The sequence below is a fragment of the Corapipo altera genome, unplaced genomic scaffold, assembly GCF_003945725.1.
Source record: "Corapipo altera isolate COAL_440 unplaced genomic scaffold, ASM394572v1 0, whole genome shotgun sequence".
In the NCBI taxonomy this organism is placed as follows: domain Eukaryota; kingdom Metazoa; phylum Chordata; class Aves; order Passeriformes; family Pipridae; genus Corapipo; species Corapipo altera.
The window spans coordinates 14,792,073-14,818,947 of record NW_020884872.1 but is presented as its reverse complement, the minus strand read 5'-3'; the positions used below and the strand labels follow the sequence as shown (position 1 = coordinate 14,818,947).

Genomic DNA, 26,875 nt, shown 5'->3' with positions numbered 1-26,875 from the left:
GCCCGGAAGGGGCGGGGCGGGCGGGGCCGAGCGGCGGCGGCTCCGGCACCGCCCCCCGACCGCCCCTCGCGGGCCGGGGCCGCCCCCCGGGACCCCTCGGGCCGGGCTCTGCTGCTGCTCTGCGAGGCTGTCGCGGGGCCCCACGTTCCCGGTCCCGGCAGAGGACGGGGAGCCCTGGTGCTTCCCGGGGTATTGAGCTCCGAGCAGCCACGCGGCTGGAACGCCCCGTGGTAAACAGAGCCCTCCCGTGACACCGAGGGCCAACCGTGTCCTGGGGGGCATCGGGCACAACATCGCCAGCCGGTCGAGGGAGGGGATTGTCCCCGCTCTGCTCTGCACTGGGGCGACCTCACCTTGAATATTGTGTGCAGTATTGAGCTATTAGAGAGCAGCCAGAGGAGGGCAACAGAGATAGTGAAGGGTCTAGAGGGGAAACCGTTCGAGGAACGGCTGAGATCACTTGTCTTATTCAGCCTGGACGAAACCTCATCACAGTCTACAACTTCCTCGTGAGGGGAACAGGAGGATCAGGCACTGATCTCTTCTCTGGTGACCAGTGACAGGACCCGAGGGAATGACCTGAAGTTGTGTCAGGAGAGGTTTGAGTTGGATATTAGAGAAAGGTTCTTCACCCAGAGGGTGTTTGGGCACTGGAACAGGCTCCCCAGGGAAGTGGTCACAGCACCAAGCCTGACAGAGTTCAGTGAGAATTTGGACAATGCTCTCAGGCACATGATGTGATTCTTGGGGATGGTCTTGTGCAGGGCTAACAGTTGGACTCGATGATCCTTGTGGGTCCCTTCCAGTTCAGAATATTCTGTATTTCTGTGACACTTCCCACCACCCCTTTAGCCCAGGGAGTGGCTGCTGGCTCCTGCATGGGGCCGGGTGTGGCTGGAGCAGGGCAGGCCCAAAGTGCTGGTGGTTGCCGGGGTCACACCATGGTCCTGGCCCTTTTGCTGGTCTTGGCTGTACCATAGTGGGTCGGGCAGGAAAGGCTGGACCAAAGCTTCCCCGAGGCTGGATGGGCTCAGCTCCACAACTGAACCCATCCTAGGTGAGGTGACCATTGCCCTCTTGTCCCATGGTGTGAGGGTCAGGAGAGTGTAGGTGGTGAGCTGTAGGTGGTGCTCACCGAGGCTCTTAGCAAGTTCCCGGAGTTCCTGTCAGAGCGTGCACTGCAGGATGGCAGCGCTCTCCTTCCCTAGGAGATGGGATTCATTCCCTGGATTGCCAGTCCTGATAGCCAGCAGGCCCAACAGGTTTGGCGTGAGTTTTTCCTTCAGGAGCTGTAAACAGCAGGGTCACACACTGACACAAACTGAAGTCCTTTTGAAACAGAGTATCTTTTTATGGCAGAAAAACACCCAGAAATAGATTAAAGCTCATGCAAACTGATGCTATCTAGATTACACTGGCACCCAAGGCCGTTGGTCAGGGATCGTGAATACTCTTTGGTGCACTGTCAGCTCAGCTCATTAATATAAATTTGATTCAGCTCAGATGCAGGCACACACTTTTGGTTTAGCCCAAGCACAGAACTGATGATGGTTTTGCATTTTTACAGTAGCTGCAGGAAGATGGGTGATACCTGATATGGTATCATTACAGGGCCTAGGCAGGCGATATCTGATCTGGTGTAAAGTTCGCCTGTCAACATTTTTTTTGTAAACAAATTAATTTAAGCCCAAAAAAGAGGCAGAATGAGCACTCTGTTTTACATAGCCTTGACATTTTTGATCCAGCTCAGAGTCATAGCGCTACATTTACTCTGTCATCAAACCATGGCCTAATAGGCTGAAGTTATATTCACTGGATAAAAGTGGAGAGGAAGGGCTGCTTACTCTTGGCATCATAATTAGTCCTCTTCAAAGGGATGGTCTCAGTTTCCTTACATTCCCAGTACCAGTGTGGACTGCTGATTTTGGTTATCCTTTGGACTTTTAGCTGCTGACATCTTCCTCCCTCCTTTTATAGGACTGATCTTTTAGCAGAGCATTATCTTCAGTTCTCTATCTTCTCAACTCTGGCCCTGTTGCTGTAGGTGGGACTAAGGGATCCCTCATCACAGCCATCAGTCTGGTTGCTGTCTTTGTCTGCAGGATCCTGCTCGGTTCTTTGTGGACTAGCTCAAACACAAGGAACCCCACACAATGTCTGTATAAAATAATTTCCTGCATTCACCAAAACACTTTGAAATTCTCTTAGGAAAAACATATAGAAATATTTTTAAATTTAGTTGTACTGTTTTTCCAATTAAAAGGGACTGCAAAAGACTTACTGAACTGTAGGGCATAGACATACAGTGTCAAGCTGCACTAAACAACACTTGCTTCCTCTTTGCTATGTTGGCATTTTTGTTATTAGACACTTGGGATGAGAACTGGGCTCAGTGAGCTTTAGATAGAGATAGTGAGACTGAAGCAGACAGATGCTGTTAATCTGCACTTTCCCAAAGAAACTTGGTCCAGCCTGGGAGGCTCAGCCACATAATGTGCAGTACCAGTTTGGCACAGCTCTCACAATACATGGGATAATCACTATATAGGCAGCCACACTTTCATTCTCAAGATTCAGAAAGTCAAACTAACAGTAAAAAAGGTTTGGTTTTATTACCTACTTCAGCTGGAGTAGTGGTTTGCCTGCTCTCTGCACATGGGGGGCTACTGCTGCCCTGAAACTTGAAACAAAAACTGGTCCAAAGCACGAAGTACAGACAACGAGCCTCTATGTATATAGGATAAACTTCTACATTACATAAATGAAGAATTATCAAATTTCATTATTGACCTCTGTACTTGAAGTTGCCTCAGATGGTCTTGATCCAACATACATTTATTCTGATGGATAGCAGGATGGATACTATCCTGATGGATATTAAGGACACAAGGATCTCAGTGTTGGGACCATGTAGTCTAAGAAAACAACAACTTAAGCACACTTTACAAGTGAAATTAATATTCAAATCAGTGCCTGTTAGTAGCTCCACAGCATCATTATTCTCCATCTCCAAATTGTGAAGGCTATTCTATTGCACAAGACTTGGCAATTACTGCTTATTAAGACTAATTATTTTAATCTATTTCCATGTTTTATTTCTAATTAAGTGTCATTAGAATAGAGAATCACTTTCATATTCCTTTAATGTTTAATTTAGTAAACATTCCCTTTGGAAAGAGCATGGCTGTGGTTTGCATGCTAAATACTTGGAAATGACGAATGGAAGTTACCTAAAATTCAAAGGCAGGAACTAGCCCTCGACAGCAGACAGATCTGTTCTTTCAAGGAGGCATTTTATTTTCCACATAAAATGTTACTGTTGGCACTGAACTTTGCTGAACCGTATTATGCTAATCTAAAAAAAAAAAAAAAAGTGGAAATAAAACACTTCCTTGATTGCTGGCAAGGTCAGGCACAGCAGCAGGCAGAGCAAGGGAGCCCGAGCTGTGCTGGGGAGCATTGCCTGGGCTTTCCTGCACTGCCAGGGCTGACCACCACAGCAGCTGCTGCTCAGCACCTGCTCTCCACTGAGGTGCACCAGATAAATTAAATTAAAAGCTTTTTGTAAAGAGTGGGTGAGCTTGGTTATCATACACAATTTGTTTTGTCGTCTGCAGACAGAGGCTGGAGATGGTGACGCTAAAAGGGAAGCAGCATGTTGGAGTAGTGAGAGAGGGTCTGATGGAGTCAAAACTCTCAGGGGCGTGATCCCCATCGAGGACTGCAGTTCAAGGGTAATCAGGGTTTACCAACCAACCTCTCATAATATCTAAAGGGAAATGTCTCTTTTGTACTTCACTGTCTTGTTATGCCTCCTGAAAAGATTTCCATGGCTTCATAAACTTGAAACTCTGCTTTTGGAGGAGTCTCACTTTTATGCTTTCTTCTTCTGCCCCTCACCCACCACTATCCCTTGGTGCAATCAGGCATTTTTTTATTAAACTACTTTCACCAAACCACAAAGTGTGTCTCCTGTCTTGAAATGAGAACAAGCTGTCTAATTCTTTGCAGGCACGGTACTCATTTGCTTCTTCTAATGATAATAATAATGAAAAAATATTTCTGTTGTTCAGTGGAACAAAATTAGCTAAATCTCCAAGTCCCCAGCAAAGGAGCATCAGCTCTTATTTTACAGAAAATGAGATATTGGTGTTTAGGTCAGTTCCTGAGGTCACTTGTCAAAGTAACTTCAAATCTGTAATACCTTATCCAGAGAAGGCAAGAATTTGTTACAGAATAAAGCAAATACCCCAAATTCAGTTTTAAGAACTTAAACAGCTTTCTGGGGAACTGTGATATTTTTTCAGTCTAGGCTCAAAGCAACAGATAATGACTCTCTCCTTAACTGAGGAAATAAGTCCTACATTATTTAGCCTTGAAACTTAAGGAAAGCTGAAAAGTAATTGTTTAATTAAAACCCAGAGGAATGTGAGAGGATGACTGACTGCATGACTTGGCTCTGATAGTATCACCAACTTACTCTTCCAAGAGAGCCTCTAGCAGGCCTGGGTTCTCATGACGTAAGGATGCCCGAATGTTTTATTTATAAGGTTATTGTGGCTTTCCTGTAACATGTGAAAATGTGCCATTGCTGGGAGGCGTACAGCCCGGGTAAACTTGGTAGGATTTTGGCAAAATACCAGTGAAAACAATCTCAGTGAATGAATTAACACCAATGTGTGGCATAAATACAGTAACAGGATTTTAAAAGCAAAGGCTTTGAGCTTATCACCCAAGGGGCTACACCAGATGAATTTGAGGAGGAAGGCAGGGGCACAAAAAGGCTACAGTATTTGCCTGTGCAAGAGCCAGTTCTTGGAAAGATGACAGCAGGAGAAATCACAGTGAAACAGCAGGATGAGAAGTCTGAGGAGAGATAAAATTTCAAAATGTCCAGCTCGAGACGTTGTGGGGATGACTGATACTGATTTGCATCAAGGACTTTAGTAGTAAATAGGTGGTAGTAAATACATGCAAAGTATCTTAGCATTCTTCAGTGACTGTGACCTTCACCCATTCCTCAGCTCATTTATTTGCTAAATCCACCAGCAGTTTCATTTTCTACAGGACACTTTCTGCCCTGAAAACTAACACTGGCCCAAAACCATCAGCACAAATTAACCTTGTAAAAATGTAGGTTAGAGATACAAACGTTACTTGCCAAAAGGGAAGAACTTCTGACCCAGTGTTCAGCTGGGGAAGTTTTGGCCATGTCTGACCAGGATTATATTCCTTGCCTGTGCCAGAGGGGCTTCACTGCTGTCCCCAACACACTACTGCACATATTCAGTCTCCATAAGACTCCTCGGAGTTCCTGTTCCTCTGCCTTGAGTGGTGTGGACAGTCTGTGTCCAGACACTGAGAGAACAAACCCACTCCAGCAGGCAACCACCAGAATCTGTATTCTCTCGCATTTGTGTATCTGAACTAATGAGAGGTTTAAGAATAAACAAAAGGACTGAGTGAAAACTGTTCTCAGATTGAGACCTCCCACCAGGAAAATTAAGAGCAACTCCATAGAATTTATTGCTATAAACCCCCACAGCTCTGCATATTTAAGGTGCTAATAATATTTCAGACAATGCTGCTATATGTATTTTAAAAGAAAGAAGTTACTTTGAAAAGGGATGTGTGAGCATGTTAATAGTGTTACGGATATTGTCCTGATCCTGCCTACTGTGCTGCTCACATACTGAATTTGGTGAGAGAAGCTGTTATTTCTAGAAAAAAAAAAAAAAAGGAGGAAATACTGACAAAGTAATTTCCCCAATTCTGAACATCTCACACCCATTAATTTTTTTCTCCAGTTACACAATTTTAGGTTCTTGGGTCCATTCCTGTACCCTGTCAATCACCTACAATTGCAATTGACTTCAACTTATTCCTTTTAGGCACAGCAAGATCTAAGTGATAATGCAAAGCTGCTGGTTTGAGCTATTTATGTAACTATTTTAAAACCTTATTCTTCAAGCAAGGACTTCATAGAACAAGCAGCACATTGCTTACCTTTTCCTTCTATTCATTGGATCTCTCCTACCTCATAGTTGTTTTTTCTCTGGAAATCATTAAGGCTTGATTTCAGCAGGGATATACATCTATTTTTGCAAAGCTCCCAAGTGAACATGACACACTACCTTCCAGAGCATTTATTTTGATCCTGAAAATTGCAGGCCTCTGGTAATCATCAAACCCACTAGTTTAAAGACATTACTACCTCAGCCTTGAATTGTTAGAAATGCTATAAAACTTACACAAGTTGGAGAACAAACAAGGCAACTGGGAAGAAAACAAGCATCTAAAATTATTCCAGTGGTCAGGAAGCCATTTTCTTATACTTTATGTAATTATTTTAAAAGCTTAAACATCCTCTTAGTGTTTCTGCCTGCAGTTTTAAGGGATTTTACACTTCACACATTGCTTCAACAGACATTAAAATTGGCTGACAATGAACAGCATCACCTACTCTTCAGCTGTAGGAGATCATAAGGATAAGATAAATGATGGGCTAAAAAACTGGGGAAGAGATGAACTTTGTGCCTCACTGTGTTCTGGACTGGTATTATTGCCACTAACAGCAATAATAAAAATGCATCTGAATATTTTAAGTTTTCTGTTATTTTTAAGTGTATGTATTCTGGACAGATTGAATGAATTTAAAACCTCTTTTTCTTACAATGAAGAAGAAAATCCAGAGAAAATTGCATTCAGTCCTCACATACATTGTATTTTCCAGATTTCAGCATAGTTTGCCCAGCAGCAATACACTTTTCAGAGTTTAATATTGATACTGAAAACCAACATTCCCAAAAGTCAGGTAACTGCCAATTAGATATATTTGTGCACATACATACACAGAGGCAGTGTAGGTGAACCACCACTCTCTACGCTGTTTTTGGAGGTAACCAACAGCTTGAACAACATTGCCCTGAAATGAAAGCAAACTAAGAGACTTTTTCAGTTTCTACCTTGTTCTTGAATAGGAAGGGAGAGGGGAGGAGTAAGGAAGAAATCCCACAGGTCACTAAAGTAGGAGGAGGAGGAGCAGCCTATTCCTGCTGATTCATTTGTGCTGCTTACAGGAGTAAGGATATGCAGGATACAGACCAAGCTTAGAGCAAACAAGATACAAACCTCACAGAGTAACTAGTCTTCAGCTCTTGAATACAGATCTATTTACATTTTAAACCTTTATGGGAAGGATATCTCCTTCTAGGGTTTTCAGGCTGCTGTGCAGCACTGAAGCCCAGAGGTGTCCTGGGAACCCCAGGCTTCTCTGACCTGGGAAGATCCCCACCCTGGCAGCCAGAGCAGTAGTCTGCTATTTCTGTGGCTTTCTCCACAGAACTGTACCATTTGTACAATTACAAGAGAGGATGATTCCCTCCCTTTTAGCCCTTCATCACTAGATGAAAATGCAGCCTGGGCATCCAGATCAACCCTCACTGATGCAATTTTGTTTTGAAATTCACTCGCTGGGGAGACAGAGGTCTGCTCAGGGCCTTTGCTGGGGCCCAAGACAAGCTTTGGGTGTCATTTCCCAGGGCAACAGCATGGAAAGTGCTGAACCTAATCAGAGAGCTACTGTGATGCCCAATTACCACGCAGGTATTATTTATTTATGTATTAGAAACTTACTAATAGCTACATAAAACAAATCTGCAGAAGGACAGTAGCAGTGTCTGATTCTTCTCTGTGTTTACAATTTGGGTTATCACATCACTTTACTATACAAGTAAACTAAAAAAAATAATCCATTCAACCATTTATAAAAAAGCCACTCAAGGATCAACACTCAACTCTTCTTCTTACTACTGACAGGTTGATTCTCAAGTGCTTTACAGGAGAAAAGGTCTACCAAAGACCTGTGTGAGTCAGTAGTGATCCTCCACCACAGTTTCAAGACCAGTGACTAATTAAAAATAAGGCTCATTGCAGAGTTTTGAATCACAGCAGCAAACACCAGTACAGTACTGGTATGAAGAGGCTGTATCACCAAAAGCAAAAAGAAGCGATTTAACCCCTCAGCTCCAGATATTCAGCCAAATTTATAAAGTTACATTTGAAAGCAAATATAAATGTGAATATGCAATCTTTTTCTTCATGAATACTCATTTATCTTGCTTCCTTCAATCTAGTAAATAATTGAGGGAACAAATAACATGAATGATTCAAGAGTCAATACAAATGAGATGAACTGTCACCACGGAAAGTATTAATATACTTCATAATAAAAGTACATCCTCTCATTTTCAATTTTGACTGAAGTGATGATTTAAACAAAATATATTTTAAAATTTCTCCCCAGAATTTCACTAAAAAACTAAGAGCAGCTCCAGGCCTGGCCTCTTTCTAAGCAGCAGTGTGTGCATGTAGCTTGAAAAGAAATTCAGCATTTATGTCACGGATACTCTTACAGAACAGCTTTTGCACACTAAACAGAACAGTGTCTAATGGACACAGCTCCCAAGTTTTCTTTTCCTTATTTTCTTTGCCCGAGGGTAGAGGCTGGGGCTGTAAACTGGCCTGTATACTGTCACTAGCACCCTGGATGCCATGATTTGAAAGCTCCCACCTTAAGGCTCTTCTGCCACCAGACTCCATTTCTTCAGTGTATTGGCAAGACCTCAGAAAGAAAATGAGTTTATGGCAATGGGAACACTGGTGAAATATTTGGAGGTTCTGACAACTACTCCTTCATTCCGTATTCCACTCTCCTTCAGAAAACACCTCAGAACAAATTAACATATATGTGTTTTTAAACCAGTCATATTTTGCTGGAAATAAAAAGCACTAAGAAACAACTCAGATTCATACATGAAAATGTATTTCACCTTTATACATGCTATACAGGTCATGCAAATACAGAAATCTACAGGTTATACAATGACACCATAATAAAATATAATATGACATTTGTCAAACACAATGTATTACAGCAAAACAAACCGTTTCTGTTTGTTTATAATTTAGGAAATAGATGAAGGACTAATTTGGAAGACACAGTACCATGCTACAGCTTACTGCACAGTCCAAAGAAAGTATTTCTTTGACTACACTAACATAAATAAAGCTGGGTTGTTGTAGGTATGATTTCTTTATGCATTGCACATAATGTCACTGGTTACTGTCCCGTTGCTGACTTTAAAGAACACAAGAATGGGGCTACAACTGAGCTCAATCTACACTGTGAACTCCCTTACATGTGGAAACAAAACCCAAAAACAAACAAACAAACAAATAAAATAAAAAAACCCCACCCCCCCAAGTTTTCACTTCTTTTGTGTTAGTGTCCAAAGAGAGTTGTATTTAAAATTCATTCTTATAAGGAACTGGACAAAAATGTCCTTAAAGCAGCACCCGATCTAGCATAAAGGTTCACCAACAGAAATAAAGTTAACATTGTATGGCACATGATGTCCAGATATCATACAACCTGATGTGTGAACTGTTCCATACAGAATGTTAAGGGCCTCCCAGTTCCCCACATGTGTCTTGGCCTTTGTGTTTCTGCTGCAACATTCACATATTGTTTTGCTGCTGACTAAATCTCATTTTGTTGAGTCTACAGAAGACAAAATACTTCTCTGTGTGATCGAAAGCCTGCTGGTATCAATCAAGTGTCTGCATCTTCAAAAGTTAACATATTATCTCACCCTCCTGACCATCACTTGGATCTACTACAGCTATACTACATATATATTAAGGGATTACACCAGGCATTTTGCCTACTTTGCTTACAGGTGTTACACAAACATGTTTTTAAACACACAGTTGATAGTTGCTCCTGGACTAATTAATATTAACCATTAAGTGCCACTAGTGACTAAAAGTGTCAATGTAACCATAATGGGATAGTTCCCACACTCCACAGTCAATAAGAAGGCTCTTTTGATTCCAGCAGCTGTATGTTTTTCAAGCCTCTTCAGTTATAGTTTTGCATTATACACCTCATAAAAGTTGCCAGTAATTCCTTATTAAAGACAAAAAAAGATAGGCACAAAACTAAAGTACAGTATATTATTTTGTTTCAATGCACTGTGGGCAAACCCCATCATTATTTACAAGAAAAAGATGTCTAAATGGATGTATGGTAAAGTTTAGGGAAGAATTATTTCAAAATAAAATGCACAGGTAAAAATCACAGTGATGTGTTGAGATGAATTTTAAATTAAAAAGTGCTTTATTAGCAGCTAAAGCTCAAATTCTAATGCACACTCGTCTTCCCTGAAACCATCAAGGCTCTAGATCATTGGTTTTACCAAAAGCAGTCAGTTATTCAACATATTTATTTCCCTGGGAAGACAAGTTATATTCAGCTGTGATTATTTGGAATCCAGTGTTCAAGGACTGCAGAAAGCTTTTTCAAGTGACAAGCTCATATTTTACTGCCAGTAGCATCACAGGGATATATATCCTCCACAAATTGTTACCACTGTCAATTAAAATGAGAGAGAAGAATATCAAGTCAGCCACACCATTTATATGACCTCAGTTTTGTAATTTAGAATATACTCTTTCAAGAAGACCAACTGTGGCACTGTACTTTGAAACTGTCACTGAAGCCTGCTGTGATTTTATACTATGCTGGCTTTTCAGGACATGTGATTTTACACCGTGCTGCAAGTATTTACAGCAGCTGAAAGGAGTAAGCAGCAACAATAACTACCACTTCCTAGACTGACCCCACTTTTAACTGTTTTCTTCATGCAAACAGGCTCCAAAGATATATAGGAAAGGTATTGTATTAATGAAGAAAAAATCAACCCTTCTCATTATATTCTGAATGCATAAAGGAAATGTTTCCATTTACCTGGTACTTGTGGTTGCTATGATACAGTCAGTTTGCATATGATGCCAATTTGCAAATAGGAAAGATTATGCTGAATTTAAAGATCTAGGAGACCAGCTTTCTTCCTCTATCCACACTGCTGTGTACAACTGCTCAATGTTTCTGGGAAGCTAGTAAGAAATCACAGCAATTTATCATATCTAAGATGTTTATCACAATACTGTACCTGTATCTGTTCTGCTGAAAAGCGAGGCTGTCAACAGATAGAATTAAGTGTATTTTCCTGTCCTGGACTGTTAAATCCCTCAATCAAGTTTTTGTTACAGTCATCTAGGCTAATGGTATCACTGGACGTCTTGGAGTAGGTAGCTTGTCCTGTGAAATCCAAGAGGTCTTCAAGAGCCTTGGCATTACTTGTCCCATTTTGGTCCAAAGAAACACCTGGCATAAGTTCATTCATGGGTGAATATTCGGGAATAGAGATAAGTTCTTCTTTTGAAACTGGGCTGTACGAAAGATAAACGAAAGGAAGATACAGAATAAGAGGTGGGTAACTTTTCATTAGGTAACAATCAAATTAAACTTCTGACAGTTCAAAAACTTATTTTAAAGGCCAGCTTCAGCAAGACTCTACCTAGAATACATCCTAATCCAAAGAAAAAGACATTGCTCTGTTCAGGATGGAAGGTCATACCTAATCTATATCCATTAAAGATTAAGTTTTGTGGTAGTTGTGTGATGTGAGCACTCATCTCCTAAACCCACATTTGTGATAGTTTACCAGTCACTCACTGTTTCAATCCCTGCACCATTCCCTTACCTAAATGTTTATTACACCTTTCAAATTACTGTCCTGACCCTGCAACATTTGCTTAAAGCGCTCACATTTCACAACTTAAACAAAAAGTTATTTCTTAAGACCTTATGATATACCTCAGACATAGAAATCCCATAATTAAGAAATGCTGTAACAGCTGCTTTGCTGAGACTAGTAAGGCTAGTGCATTTTAGTTTGGAGCACAGAAGGCAGAGGAAGGATTTCACAAAGATTTCTAAAACCATGATGGGGTAGGGGATGAGTTGAGGACAAAACTATCGTGGCATGAAATGCTGCAACACAAACCCTAAGGGGTGCCCAGTGCCACCAGTAAGAAACTGATCAAATAACGTAATTTACAGATCAAAGAACATAATTTACCCAGTGAGACTGTACTGTAGCACTTGTTCCAGGTCAGGTCCTGGACACAAACATTATCAGCAGGTCAAAAAAAAAAAAACTTGGATGAACTCATGGGCAACATGTCAACCAGTGGCTGTTTAGAAGGGCAAGGCAGAGCTGCCCCCTCTAATATTCCTAATGCAACACTTCAGTGTGGGCTTGGATTGCACAAAATGGTGGGCTCAGGTGTTCTCCCTCACTAGTTTTTCTTACTGATACTTTCTGAGACCAAATAATGGGCTACATGGACTTGTTCCAGTAGGGCATTTTCTATATATTTATGCATATTTATTGAAAATACTGAAACAGTATGAGAGGTTCAGCTGTCTTACTGATTAGGGAAGAACTGTATAAAAAAAATCTACATTTAAAATTGTCTTAGCAGTCTTAAATTAACTGCCTATATTAAAAATATGTAAATAATAAAACTTAAATTAAAATTTAAAAATTCTTCTTTTCTGCACATCCTTCTGTGAAAATCCAAGAGTATTTAAAAACACGAAGTTATTCACTGATTTCCATACATTACTACTTGTTAAGTACTTAAAATGCTAAATGCATTATTTTCTTTACTCTGTATGGAGGCAGAGAAGCTCATGCATCACAGCTGTGCAGCCAAATTAAAAAACGGTGATACCAGAACAATATCTACAGTAGCTGCTTTCACAAAACTATCTGAAAGGTTTGGGCAAACTTGTATGGAATCTGTAAGCAAGGACTGCAGAAGGATTTCAGAGCCCACACAAACCCCCTATCCCCTGCCAAATATGCGAGAGTGAGATGAGGTTCTGTGCCTCCTGCTTGAAACAACCAACTCACATCCTGCCAGGAGCAGAGCACACCACAGTGCACACCTGACTGCCACGCTGGGGAGGAGGTGAGAAGAAAAGCAGTCAAGTGTTAACAAGTGAAACAGAAAATTTTGTGTCTCATATGAATTCCACAATCCCTCTTGATAGATACAGTCTGTACCTCACATCCATGGACTGAACCTCATCTGTTGAATCCTCCATGCTGTTAGATTTCCCATCAACAGCTTCCAGCTGAATAAGTCCTGGAACTGACTTCAGTCCATTAGCAACTACATCTTGGGAAGGGATTACAGAAGCAGCACTTTCTAAGCTTTTATTTTTCAGGCAGGTTGCCAATCCATTGATCTCTATCAAAGAAGGTTAGAAATTATTACAGTAGAAGCTTCTTTATTTAAATAGTTTTAGGTTATAGATTGAGAAGAAAGGAAGACTGACAATGCAGTAGGACTCAGTATAAATCCATGACTCATCATACTACACTGGCATTCCTCTTTTCCACTCCAAAACTGCTCTTTATGCTACATCTTTTAAATTTGAGGAAACAGGAAGAGAATGTTATATCTTTTATGTCACATACTAAAAGTCTTAGCCTGGGGAAGTAAACAAAATATAGATAAATGTCAGACACATATGTTTTATTTAATAATACTTTAAATAATTTTTTTAATAAAGTCAAACTACATGTAAGATTTAGAGAGATACTATATAAAGCTTGCAGGCTTGGTTGCGTGCAAAAATTTTCTACCTACAAAATTTGAAGACAGATTGCAGCAATCAAATGTATTGACATATTAGAACTTTTCATTTACAAAAATGCTACCTCAGGTACTAAAATGGAGAAACTTTCTTCTGCTTAAGTGGCAAAGTTTCTAACATTTGTCACTGATGCAAATGTAGCTGTTCTTTTTGAGATGAAAGCAAAGAATTTATGAAAATACACAATGCTGTGCCTCAGATCACAAAACTCTGAAGAGAACCAAGTGTGAAAAAAAACTCAGAAAAATATGGCAATTTTTACCTGGCTGGTTGAGAACAAGTGCCTTTGGTTGCTTTTCCACATTCAAAGTTGATGGTATCTCCAGTTTTGGCTCTTCCTTCTGAAATCAAGTAATGACTCAAGTCTATTAGAGGAAGGACTGTAACCTTCATGGGACTGATTGGATTCGAAATTTGTGAGACTGCCCAGGGCCACAGGGCAGTCAAAGCAAGGCCATCAACAGCAAGACAGGATTGGCCCTCCCCCTTTAATTAGGCATAGCATTTTTTTTAAATTCCAAAGGAAAACATTCTCTGAAAGTAACTGAAGAAATGGTTTCCTTAGTAGACTAGAAGTGAAAACCTGACTGTCACTTCCTAGCTGGACACAACTGCATTGTTTTCAATCCTACATTCCTGACAGGCTTAACAAGGAGAGCTCAGTAACTAATTCACTGGCTGGTACAAAGCACGAAAAGACACATCAACAGCAGCAAACATTACAGTTCCAGCATCCAGAAACAGGCTGTGGCCACTCTGCTGGATAGCGAAGGGGGGTTAACCTGCAACACTTGCACAAAGCTGTGTCCCTGCAGCAGTGGCACAGCAAAGGCTGTGACAAACCAAGAGTCATTCTCAGTTTGAAATACAACTAAAATTTGGGTCTAGAGCGCACCCAAGTACACTTACTAACATGGAACTAGTCTAGAATTTAATTTCCACACATGGCAATAAAACAAAACAAAAAGAATCATGCAATCACATACAGTTTCATACCTTTACTTCTGGTGTTTCGCTCTTCCTTGTTCTCTTCATTATTTCATCTATTCTCTACAAATAAAAATAAATTTGAGGATGAGATAACAGACAGAATATTTAACAAAAGAGACAGAGAGAAGATGACAGAAAGACACTTTTCTTTACTGTCACGGCCTCATCCTGGCCTGTCTTGGAAAATGGAGAACAAATAAGAAAAATAAAGGAAACAAAGGGTAGAAAACATCTTGGGGCTGGCTTTCACCTATCAGATCTCACAGAACATGACCTTCTCTGTAGAGGCACTTTAGAAACAGGCATTTTAATTCCAAGTGTTTGCAGTTATGAGTTGTGCTCATTTCTGGAACAAGACATTAGTTTAAAACCAACAGCAATTATTTTAATTTGGTTCTTCTTCCAACTATTTCCAAACAGTTCCTTTAAAATAGTTAGCCTTTTTGGAACAGAAGAGTAAAATGAAGTATCTGAAGTTATTCTGGAAATGTATAAGGTATTATCCTAAAATACTTTTGTTTTCCTTTTTTTTCATTAAAAAAGGAACCCATTTCAGCTGTAAGACACTCTGGTTTGGTATTATAATCTCCAACTGAAACATGCTCCCAGTGCAGTTGTAACAGTTAAAAATGTATTGGAATAAAATATACGGACAGACGACCTTTTGTAACCAGACAGGGGTTCTGCAGCTGTTCTCTCTTTCCTGCCACAGAGTTGTAGACAAAGCTAATTTATGCAGCTCCAGCCATTTCCCTGTGCAGCACTGGCCACAGTCCTGCTTCTTCTGCACAATGTAACCAGAAACAAGCCAGGTGGGAGAAAAGTTGTTTGTTAATCACATAAACTTTTCCATTAATGACACAGAACTTCTGTTGAGAAAGTTTCCAACAAAGTCATTCATCTCCCTCAGTAGTCTGTGATGTCCTGGGTTGGGTAGTAATTGACATTTGCCTTGACATGCCATTCCCTGTTTGTCTCAGGCATTTATTTAACTGTTGAGGTAGAGGCTGATTCTATGTTTGTTCAGTGCCTAGTAGAGAGTCATTTGCCTTAGGCAATTCCACTTTGTTACAAATACTGATGTCCACGTTTCCCTAACATGTAAACAGCAAATACTAAATTTGACATAACTAGTCATCTGTAATCCCTCCAGATTATTGTTAGTAGATACTATTGGGTACTTCCTGGATTACGTATTTAAACAAGAAATGAAATAATTATCTAGAGATGCAAATATCTACCTTCTTCCGTTCCAGTCTTTCTTGCTCAATTTGCTGCATGATTTGTTCCCTTTCAAGACGGAGTTGTTCAGCTGCCTCCCGGGCTTTGATTTCTGCTTCTTCCCTCTAATCAAAACGTGTAAAATATGACAGGGCCATTATTTATTTCAGGCAGATTACCAAATACTATAAAGTATTTATTTATATGTGTACAAAGTTTCACATTTCTGCTTGAGATGGTACCTGTTTCTCAAGTTTGGCCTGGAGCTCTTTTTCTTGCTTTTCCTTTAGCATCTGTTCTTCCTCAGCTCTTCTCCTGGCTTCCTCTTCTGCCTTTTTTCTGGCTGCTTCTTCTTCACGTTTTCTTTCCTCTTCCTTCTTACGAGCTTCTTCTTCCAGACGAATCCTTTCTTCTTCTGCCTTTCTTTTCTGTTCCTCTCTTTCAAGTCTGCAAAAAACATAACAGTATGTTTAAAAGCCTTCACCTTGTTTAGCATGAATCCCGCTGTATCAGTAACTGATAGCATATGCATCAACACACATGTTCACGAAAGATGCCAAGATACAGCAAAGAGGTTGAACACATGCTCAGGATTCAGGCTGCTATCAAACTTTTACTCCAATCTTATTTTCAATGCCTAAAATATTTCACAGAAATTAAAATTTCCATTGAAAAAACAGGTATGATCAAAGAAAAAGAAAACATTTCCATTTAGAGTGTCAATTAGAGGTCAATAATAAAATTAAATTTCAAGAATAAAAACATCCCTCTTCCCCCGTACTTGACACCCAGAATTCTGGTATCTATAAAGCAAGCAGTTCTTTTATCCTTTGTTTCAGCTGAAGATAAACAGACTGGATGAGTAGCAGCAGAAGTCCACAAAACACAGTGGAACACTAGAAAGAGTGGGTCTAAACTCCACCTGGTTGTTCCCTGGCCCACTGAGGGACATCATGCTCCTTTGTCACCACAGGCAAGAGCTGCGTTGCAAGTGATCATTCTTATCATTCTATCGGGGATTCAGAGCCAAAGTGGCAGGAGCTGGTGATTCCACTCCCACCCACCCCCACTGCCATGTTTTTAATAAGAAAAAACAAAGTTGAATCTAGACATGCAGAGTTAGTGATTTACTATTACGAGTTTGAAGGAAGGGTTTGACACTTGCAACCAGCATCCCATCTGGAGAACAACCTAAAAGCTTGCTCAGAGAATAAGCCAGAACTAGAATTTTGCTGCTTAGACACAGCAACCTTCATTATGCCCAAACTCCTAAAGCCCTCAGTGCTTACAGCAGAGTTGGGCGGGAAGGTGAACTTCAGGTTAATTTGTTGAACAATACAAGCCTTGCCATTTAATGCAATACTACTACTGCAAGACTGTTTCTTCTATGTGATCTAGCTCATTTAAAGCTGCCTCAAACATTTTTTTACAATGTAAAATATGTCCAGACTGCAGTGTGCAGTACACTGCAGTGTGGACATACCTGAAGTATTTGGATAAGTAATAGTTTTTTCAAGCTTCTTAAAGAGGCCAAATCATTATTTTCTGAACTTCACTGGTCATAGAGACTGCAAAAGACATTAATGAAATATGAGTCTGAGATTAAAGAAATTAACACCTACGTGTAAACTCCCACTTGACTCTAAAACTACCACAGATTCAAGGATTTTCAATGATACAGGTTTAATTATTAGGTAATAACTTTCACAAAGCAATAGACACACCTTTCCCGTTCTTCTCTTTCCTGCCTCTCCTTTTCTTCCTGTTCTTTCTGCAGGCGGGCCTGTCGTCTTTTTTCAGCTAGAATTTTTGAAGCTTCTTCTGCATCACTTGTTCCTGCTGTGATCTTCCCTAAGAGAAGAGGACCAAGGGTGGAAAGTTTAGTAGGGAACAAAGAGAGTGAGTGCTCAGCAACTCCAGACTCGCACAGAGGCTGAAATGGGCCTGGTTCACACTGGAAGACACCTTTTTAAAAGCACCCCTCGGCATTTTCAGCAGATAGAATATGGAATAGGTAAGGGCATCCTGGAATTTCAGCATTTTCACATCCTCGTTAACAAGTGGTTTTGGTACATTAGTGAAAACTATACATTTACAGGTTCCAATGTGTATCTTTACACATCCTCATAGCTCATCACTGCTTAAAAGTCTCAGGGACCCACAATATCTTGCAATGTATTCTTGCAGTAAGACTCACCTTCACTGTTCTCAGTCTTCCCAGCAGAAGGCACGTGCTTCTCAGGAGTCACCTGGCCTGCCTCGTCAGTGCACGCTCCTGGGGACTTCTGATGGCTGACATTTTCCTTCTCCTTGTCTGCTTTCTTTTTAGGAGTCTCCTGGTTGAGACTGGAAGTGGCACGATGCTTCACAGGAGAAGCTGGATATTGTTTGGTGTTTTTAGGAGACTGTGGGTAAGTCTTTGCAACTGTCCTGATGAGGGAAAACAAAAATCAAAAGAGGCCATGCGTTACACAGCTTGGAATTGAACTCCCACTTCACATATGTCACTCTTCTCTTGTGTTTCTGGCTACATAGGAGTACCAGCTGTTTTGCACAATACTGAATAGAATCACCTGGATGCAAGCAATCAGAACTTGAAATGCAGGGAACTGGCATGCAAGTACACATGATTACAGAAAATTCTCATTTAAATAGACCGGCAACGCTGTCTGAGGTCTATGCATGAGATAGGAAATCAGGGACTACCTGAACTGATGATTTCAGTAATGACCATTTCATAACAATTCTGTCAACATTACTGCATTCTACGGTCCTTCTAAACATTTAAAACAAAGCTATGGCTGCTTTCTGTCTGTAGAAATTATAATGAGATACAGTGTGCTGCTTTCATCTAAATACCACCTTGCCAAACATGGTCTGTTTCTAACAGTACCTGATTTTCAAAAAAAGCACCAAATACTACTATAAACAAAGGTAAAGCTGAGTACCACAGAAAGAAACAGAACTGACCAAACCATTGTACCATCAGCTCTGCTGTTTCAGTTAGTGCTTTAATCAGCACCAGTGGAACAGACTTAAGACTCAAAACTCAGCCCTTGGAATTCACCCAGCTGCACCTGTGGAGATGATGATGCACAGGAACAGTGCAGCCCACTGATTGTTTGGCTGTTGCACACTTCGGGTGAAGTGATAACCCCACTTCTGAAGTCAGTTCAGGGAGAGTGGAAGGGCAAAGATACTTGATATTCACTGAAAATAGGTGCACATAAAGAGAACAGATTACCAGGAAACATAAAACTACCACAAACACCATTCATTATTTATGTAACACCAGTAACTAGCACTTATAACATTAAGAGAGGCTGGGCTGTGTAACTAAATATAATGAGAATAAAGAGATTACAATCTTAAAATAATGATTGATGTGAGTCCCATTAGAATAAATAATCCTACATTAAACTGAACATTACACATGTATTTTTAACCTTCTTTATGGAAATGCAATTATGATATAAATGTATTATCCTTTATCACTTTTTTCATCTACACAATATAGAGTTTCATATACTATAACATGTTTTCTGGACTATACACTCATTCTGGCAGACAACAAAGATGAAAAACATGAACAATGGCTGAAAATTAATGGACTGGAATGGCAAGTTTTATATAGATGTAACTATAATATTGTGTAGTCAGAGACTATTATAACTGGAACAGCATTTGCATTACAGAGTAGACAATAAAAATTAGATGTCTTTCAACTCCCCCCACGAATTCATGAATTCAGTAGAAGAAAGGGTTCTTTTCCACCATATTATGCTGCATTTGTAAGAGGTTGAGATGATAGAATACAGGGAGCTCATTCAGAGCTGCCTGGTTTGTGGGGAGGAAGACACTGCAGAGAATTGCACCATCTGTACTTTCTTACTCCCACAGAAGAGCCATCACAGACTCCAAAAGCCCTCGGGCTGCAGGAACAGTAGCACCCAATTAAATTTGAAGTTCAGCTCAGGTACCCTCTGCCTGCAGGCCCAGGAGCTCCCTGTCAGCTCAGGTCCTTGCCTGAGTTAAGCTGTAGGTAAGCCTGTTCTTCTTGGCTTCCTAACCTGCTGATCCTGACATGATGTCCTGGCTTGTCCTTAGACTTGCCTCAGAGTAAGGCCTTGGTTGGCTATCAGTGGGCTCTTGGTTGACCCTGGTCACCATCACCAGACCCACCCTGGGCCCTTTTTGTCTGCTATGGGATGGGGTCCTGTGGGTGAGGTCCCTGTCCTTGTGTGCCCTGCTGCCACACACTACTCCTGCTGCTCCATGACAGAAACAGGCTTTGGAAGATGAGAACAGGCAAGTCTGTTTCCAGATCTTGAAAAAAACAGCAAAGGGAGAAGCCAATGAGATTGGTTGGTGTTGACCAAATTGGGTTTTAGCATTGTTTTTAGATTCCTTTTTAGGATATAGATGGATTTTCAAACCCTTGTAAAGGCAAAAGCAGAGATTTCAAGGCCCCACCTACACGTGTACATCTCTCACGTGTCTCATCATGACAGTCATTTCCAATTGCATTTCATAAAAATATAACTCGTAAATACAAAGTAAACAACATTTTTTCTTATGTTTTCCTGTAGCACAGAGGATGCTTCTTGCTAATTAGGCACTTCTTCAAAGCACAGTCCCTTCTTGCTGTCTTTGGTTTATGTTTCCAACTTTACCACACGTTCCTTGCAATGCATTTTATTTAACTTGTTGTGACAGCAGGAGCAAAATAGGCTAATAACTACAGCTGAGTCATTTTCAGTGTCAGCACAGAAGTAATTGTTCTCTAATAAAGACATGACAATCAAATTAAAGAGGTTGGTAGGAAGGAGTCTAGTCATGAGAGCTACGTATCTTGCACTGCATAGGCATTAGAGCAGACTGGCTGTACAACTTAGCTGTTGGACTAGAAACATGTTGAATGTACTATTTAAGTAATACATCTTTGAACTTTTAGACTGACAGTAATTTTTTGTTACAGCTTTGGGCCGGAATAACAAGTATGGCTTTGGTTCCTTTAAAGCAAACAAAAGCAAGAAGAATAAAAGACTGGTTACTACGGTGCAAGGAGTGAAAACATGAGAAAGTCCATCAGTAATAAGAATAATTTTTCAGAATTTTGATATCATTTATTTGATACCAGTAGAAAGTAGTAAATCAACATTGTTTTCTCCCTTGTATTTAAAACATATAGTCAATTTAGCATCTTTAACATTCCTAGACACAGGCAAAATTGTTACTGCAAAAAACACTTCTTCTAAATAGTATTTAAATTATGCTGCTTAAACCAGAAAGGGCCAAACTTGATTGTGAAGATAGAAAAATGGGATAATTGAGAAAAAAAAGTATAAAAACTTGTATAGGAGTCTGTTTAGGTTTATAAAATGTTTTGGTTTTGACATGGGAGAAAATGAAAAAGATATAACAAAACCATGTTAAGAAAGTGGGATCACAGAATTGTGCCTCATTAGGATCAGAGAATTAAGATAACAAATCACTAAAATCCAAGAAGTGGCAGCATTTTAGCTGTCTGACAGTTCACTCATCTCAATAACCAGATTTTACAGGGGAATACAGAAGTACCAGAAGCATCTTCCTCCTTCCGAGAAGGTATTAGTTTTCTCACCTAACTACCCGGTGTTGGCATGGGGGCAGCAGTATGCAAGAAGCTGACCCCTACATGCACTGCTAGAACCTCTATCAGCTGTGAGGATCCACTGATCCTTAAATTACAGTGGCTCTTATTGAATTATGAAAGGGATAGGCCATACTGAAGAAGAATGTCTTAGGAAGAGCAAAAGAGGGGTTCTGTGCTTACTTTTGCTAAGCAGAGAAAATAAAGTACATGTAGCACATGAGTCAGAGATCACATCCAGTTCTGGTCATAAACAGCACAGGAGAGAACAGTAAGCTTTCTTGAAAAGCCAGGTACATAACAGGTCGCTGGTTATGGCTGTTCAGAAAGCTGACTGTGAATCACAAATCTGCAGCAATGCCAGAGCTGCATATTTTTTCCCCTATATCCCTATTAATTCAACAAAAGCTCTGCTGAAATCACACTGAGGACTTGCATGTTCTCCAGCCTGTGCTCTGATCACAAGCTATTCCTGGGTTCTGACATTTTTCCCCTGCTGCCTGTGATATTTTCTCAAAGCAGTTTTCTTTCACTCTTAGTTTTGATCTCTTCTAGCAAGAGACAGATTCATTTCTCTTTTACATTTCTTAAAAGAGTACAAACTCATTATAGGCCTGTAGAATAGGTATTTTGATAGCTGTGTTATTATAAATGTTTCAAAATCTTGAATTGGCTCATTATCTAGCCAACTGCTGAAAAAAACCTCAAAATAGTCTTGATATAGCATTCTACCTGTTGTTTTTATCTTTCCAAGTCAAAACAAAGATCAAGAGTAGTATATGTAGCACATACGAAATAAAATCTGAAAGTAGGTCACTGGAGGACATAGAAGCTATTTCTGTGGGGAATTCACCATATGCAGACACCTTTCCAATAACTCATTTTTAGAAACTTTTACAAGTTTGGGCTTTTCTTCATCCTACTCTACGTTCCTATTCCAACAGTATTCTGTAATGTGATTGAATATGTGCTTTTCTGACACCAAAAGCATGTCCCAGTGACTGCAGTGGGTCATCACCCACAGGAACCACCAAATCAGGGGTTCAGTTAGTGAAACCATGAGCAAAGAACAATGACACAGTCTGGGATCTGGAAATGAAACATGACCCATCACCCACCAGCAGTGCTGAAGTCACTTTTCCCTTCCCCCTTGCTGTTTCCTCCTTCTCACATGAGGTAATGCTTTGGCAAAAGAATGTGACACAGAGGCTTGTCAGAGCTTTCCATTTCTGTTCACTGGCTTGTACTATGGTTTATCTGAAGACACTTAAAACTAAATCATACTTCCTTGATTCAGTCAGGTGCCATTGATTGCAAAGGGACTATTTACCCAAAGACATGTGAAGGACAAAGGCTTTATTGCCTTCCCGATCTATAAGAGAAGACACTTACCTATTCTCTGAGGGATACTGCAAGAATAAACCGATTAATGTATAGATCTTTGAAGATGAAGCATTGAAAAAAAAATTACCCAGACCCCTGGTATTATTGATCTTGTGAAAGATCTAAAGAAAAGGAGCACTTACACAATCAGTATCCAAGACCAATTGATAAAATCAGAGATAATGTCTCAATTATTCAAACTCTAATCCATTAACTTTCATCTTTGTCAACTGATCTATGTTAGATTCAAAATAATAGTTTTGGATTTCCTTCTTGTGTGACATTTCATGATATATTTACTTTTTCACATAACTTCAAGTTTTGAATTCTTTCCCTGTTTTTAATTGTTGCTCAGCATATTTTTATTTTTTCCCCTTTTCTCCTTTTTACACCCATATCTGTTCACTCATTTCATCTTGGACGTTGTGTTTTTGAGCTGTCCCTTTTTGCTTTCTCACTAAAATTTGCACATTCAAACATTAGTATTTTATTTATGTTATTACTGCAACGCTGTTCCGCCATCAATCACTGTGTCTCTTTAGGTTGAAGTTTTATTGTCTTGTTTGATCCTGTTTCAACTACTTTACCATGATAAAAAGAGCTTTTTAATTAATAAATAATGAAATAACATATAAAGAAGACAAGCAATTGCCACTGAGAAGCCAAGATGACAACTGTGACGAACTAGAAACTAGAACAATACCAAGAAAACTTGAATGTCAAGTCATATACTTTTAAGAAGAGAAATACATAAGAGCTAATTGTCATCTAAATCACTGGCCATATTTGATTCTCCCCTCAACAGCTTTCGAAGGTAAGGTGCTGTGCAGGATCAGTAACTACTAATGCTGTACAATATGCACTCTTATGTCTTCTAGAGTAATTTTTTTGGCCATATGGTGTGCTGGAAGAGGAAAGATTAAACTTATAAAAGATCATTAGGTTTGGAAGGAGAATGAGTATTTGTATACATATTTAGTCAGATTAAAAGTATACTTATATGGCAGATAATGATCTTGCTGGTCAGTGGATTTAAATACAGGCGGTAAGGCTTTTGGAACCTTCCTTTAGATAAATTGAAAATTAACTGTGGAACTTGAGTTGTATGAAAAAATGCATATAATTATATTATTATTATTAATGTTTGTATAACAATACAATATAGTGATCATAATTTTTTATTTTAAAATTATGAGGGGAAGTTTTGAAAGTGCTGAAGGAGAACTGTCTTTCTGGAACCAGTAATACACATGCATTTAAACTCTATTGTATCTCTCTAAGATCAAGGAGGGTGTTTTAATTGGGCCATGTTAAGATTAAATGCTCAGTAATATATTTCTAGCTGTGGTCAGAATCAGATTCTCTTGAGAAAAGAGAAGGAGGGGGAAGAAAAAAAGGATCACTACTGTGGCTCACAATCACACAGAAACTCACCAGTAGGCTTCTTAATTCCTCCATGCAGCATCTGTTTCTTCCTCTAAAAATAGTATTCCTTAAATTCCTATATTCCTTATAGGAATGAAAACATTTTACCATAAAAAGGTTCCCATAATCTGCGCCTCTGGGAAAAAAATTCTCCATCTTTGACAAACCTTTTATGGAAATTAGTGCTACACATTAAGACTGGGCATACTTTTTTCATGTAGCCCTAAACATCTGTTTCACCAAAGCTTTTTCTTTTTACCCCTACACGTCTCTATGATGGTCTACACTGACCTTTTGGATGTCTGCCCATCAAGAAGCACTTGACTCTCAGCTATCCATTTTGCTTAAATACTTGTGTCTCTTAGTATGTCTCATACTGGCTGAATAAACTGAGAGATGCTTTCTGAACAGGGAGTATCAGTACTTGTGGAATAATACACATTTTTATAGCTCAGACTTTTTTCTGTACATTGCAGAGTGCCACTAGACAATTATCTGCTCAAAACTGTAAAAAACCTTGAATGTCATTAACATTTCATATCATTCCATTTTTCACAAAATGTATGTAGTTCAGAATCTGACAATATTATATATGATATTGAAAGTTTGAGAATTTGTAGCCTTATAATATGAACCAAGAATTGCAGTGTCCCAGTTACATACAAGGGGATGTCTAAACCAGAAAGAATGTCCAGGGTCAGATGGTTTCCTGTATGATGTTTAGCCCCACATTCACACACAAAATCATTCTCCTATGCCCTCAGAGCTGAAACAGAAAAGGAACACCAGCTAGTGTTTGAGGTAGAAGAAATTTGTCAGAAAGGAGATAATCAATATTGGTTCAAAATATGGCCAGCTGCAGATTAAAAAATGATAAATAAATAAAATAAGACAAAAAGATACAATTTTCAAGACAGAAGCGAGACCCACGAACAGGGTCTAAGGAAAAAAAACAAACCAATCAACCAGCCAAAAATATCAGACAACTACTGTAGACCATGACTACTTTAGCACACTTCTACATTTGAGCCAGACTTAATATTCTGTTCTAAGAAACCTGAAGACCCATTTGCTTAGACTTGAGTTGCAAGCTGCGGTACACAGACTAGAGTTTTCAGCAAGACAATCAAGAAAAGCAACTCAATGCAGTAAGCCCAGACATTGCTCTGCATTGCCCAGTCCACAGCTCTACATTAAAAAAAAAAAGAACAAAAAGCAACAAAATCACAGAGGTCTGCAAATGAGCAAAGGTTAAAACCAATGGTTTAGATGACACGTAGTTAAGTATATTTATGGCACCAGATGGTCATGACAACAATAGGAAATGCATATATTAAATGCTGGAATTTCTAGTTAGTATTCATGTTGTGTGCATTTCTTCACATTAGGCAGTTTCTTCAAAATCAGATAAAACAAAAGCATATTTAAAAATAAATGTTAAATAAAATTTCACATGAACTATGAAATGCACTAGAATCTCAAATGACTGAGAAGAGGTAAAGAATTGTTTCTAGTGAGCACTAACACAATCTTACATATATTAGATTTGTTCATCTCCATCTCTCTCTCTCTTCCCATTTGTATATGTGTGAATGTATAACTAAAATTAACAACACTTAAAAGGAAGTTCCTCAAGAATCTATGGCTTATTTATGGGTAACAAGAAGTTCACAGCATATTAGTCCACTAATAAGAAAGGCATACTTAGGTGTTGCAGGTGATGCAGATCTCCTGGACATGGCAGCAGGAGAATCAGACCTTCTCAGAGGAGATCCCATTCCAGATGATGAACCAGGTGTTGTGGGTCGCTTCTCTTTCTTTATCTTCTCAGTCTAGAAGCACAGTTCATTTTAGTTTCCATAATCAGTATCAACAAATAAAAAATGTATTTGATTGTTTTATTAACAAGATGGCATATAAAGTGATTTCTGTAACAAACATTTGAAAGTTTTTTAAACAGCAGCTCACAACTGAGGTGCTATTAATAGTTTTTTGTTTTACACAGACATAACACACAGCCAACCCATCTTGCATGGACATAGCATACAAGTTGCAGTAATACCACATCAGAGCCTCTGCAAGAGTTCTTGGGAGGGATGGTGGCGCTGGGTGGAGTCTTCAAAATCATATATATGCCCCTGCAACACCTCCTAGATATGATCAGTACTGCAACCAGGCATCTCACAAAAATGCTGCTGCAGGTAACACTGAATCACACCTAAGACTGACACCACACAAATCTTTACTCTCAGCTTTGGTCCTCTCACTGGCAGCTAATTTAGACGGCATGAATTCCTGTATTATTAACTATTACAAGACACAAGACCTTATGTGAATTTTACAGTCCTCACATATGCCTTAATCTGTGAAGACTCAGTGAAGAAAGAGTTAAGTAAGTGGTGTAAAACAGAGGCATTGTCAGAAACTTGGTGAGTTTCTGAAATATGTGAAGCTCGCTCATTAACCAGCAAGACTGGATAGTCATACTCAGTGGGAGATCCTATTTGCCATTCCCATTCCTAGAAGTTACAAGCAAGTCCAAAAACATACATTTCAATGCCTCAGTTCCCTGAAAATAAAGGTGTTGCTGTTTCAAATAGCAGCACTCAACACTGATTCTCAGGAGGAGGAAGATATCAAAATGCTGC

At 39.5% G+C, this 26,875-nt stretch overlaps 2 protein-coding genes across 9 annotated transcripts in view; both read right to left on the bottom strand.

The window, feature by feature from the left end:
- The window catches only part of BCLAF3 (BCLAF1 and THRAP3 family member 3), a 34,083-nt gene extending 33,711 nt beyond the window's left edge, over positions 1-372 (bottom strand). Inside the window, exon 1 of the mRNA XM_027637687.1 lies at positions 354-372. The gene's annotated coding sequence lies outside the window, so the exon portion shown is untranslated. The remainder of the gene's footprint in view (positions 1-353) is intronic.
- An 8,430-nt stretch (positions 373-8,802) lies between these two features.
- MAP7D2 (MAP7 domain containing 2) overlaps positions 8,803-26,875 on the bottom strand; it is a 37,347-nt gene continuing 19,274 nt past the window's right edge. For all 8 annotated transcript variants that reach the window (XM_027637595.1, XM_027637603.1, XM_027637618.1 and 5 more), the window contains 10 exons: positions 25,932-26,059; positions 17,985-18,217; positions 17,512-17,638; positions 16,030-16,234; positions 15,808-15,912; positions 14,573-14,626; positions 13,839-13,917; positions 12,981-13,167; positions 11,016-11,295; positions 8,803-10,432 (listed from right to left, as the gene is read on the bottom strand). In XM_027637595.1, the coding sequence (XP_027493396.1) occupies positions 11,046-11,295; positions 12,981-13,167; positions 13,839-13,917; positions 14,573-14,626; positions 15,808-15,912; positions 16,030-16,234; positions 17,512-17,638; positions 17,985-18,217; positions 25,932-26,059 (1,368 nt within the window). In that variant the 3' untranslated portion in view covers positions 8,803-10,432; positions 11,016-11,045. The remainder of the gene's footprint in view (positions 10,433-11,015; positions 11,296-12,980; positions 13,168-13,838; positions 13,918-14,572; positions 14,627-15,807; positions 15,913-16,029; positions 16,235-17,511; positions 17,639-17,984; positions 18,218-25,931; positions 26,060-26,875) is intronic.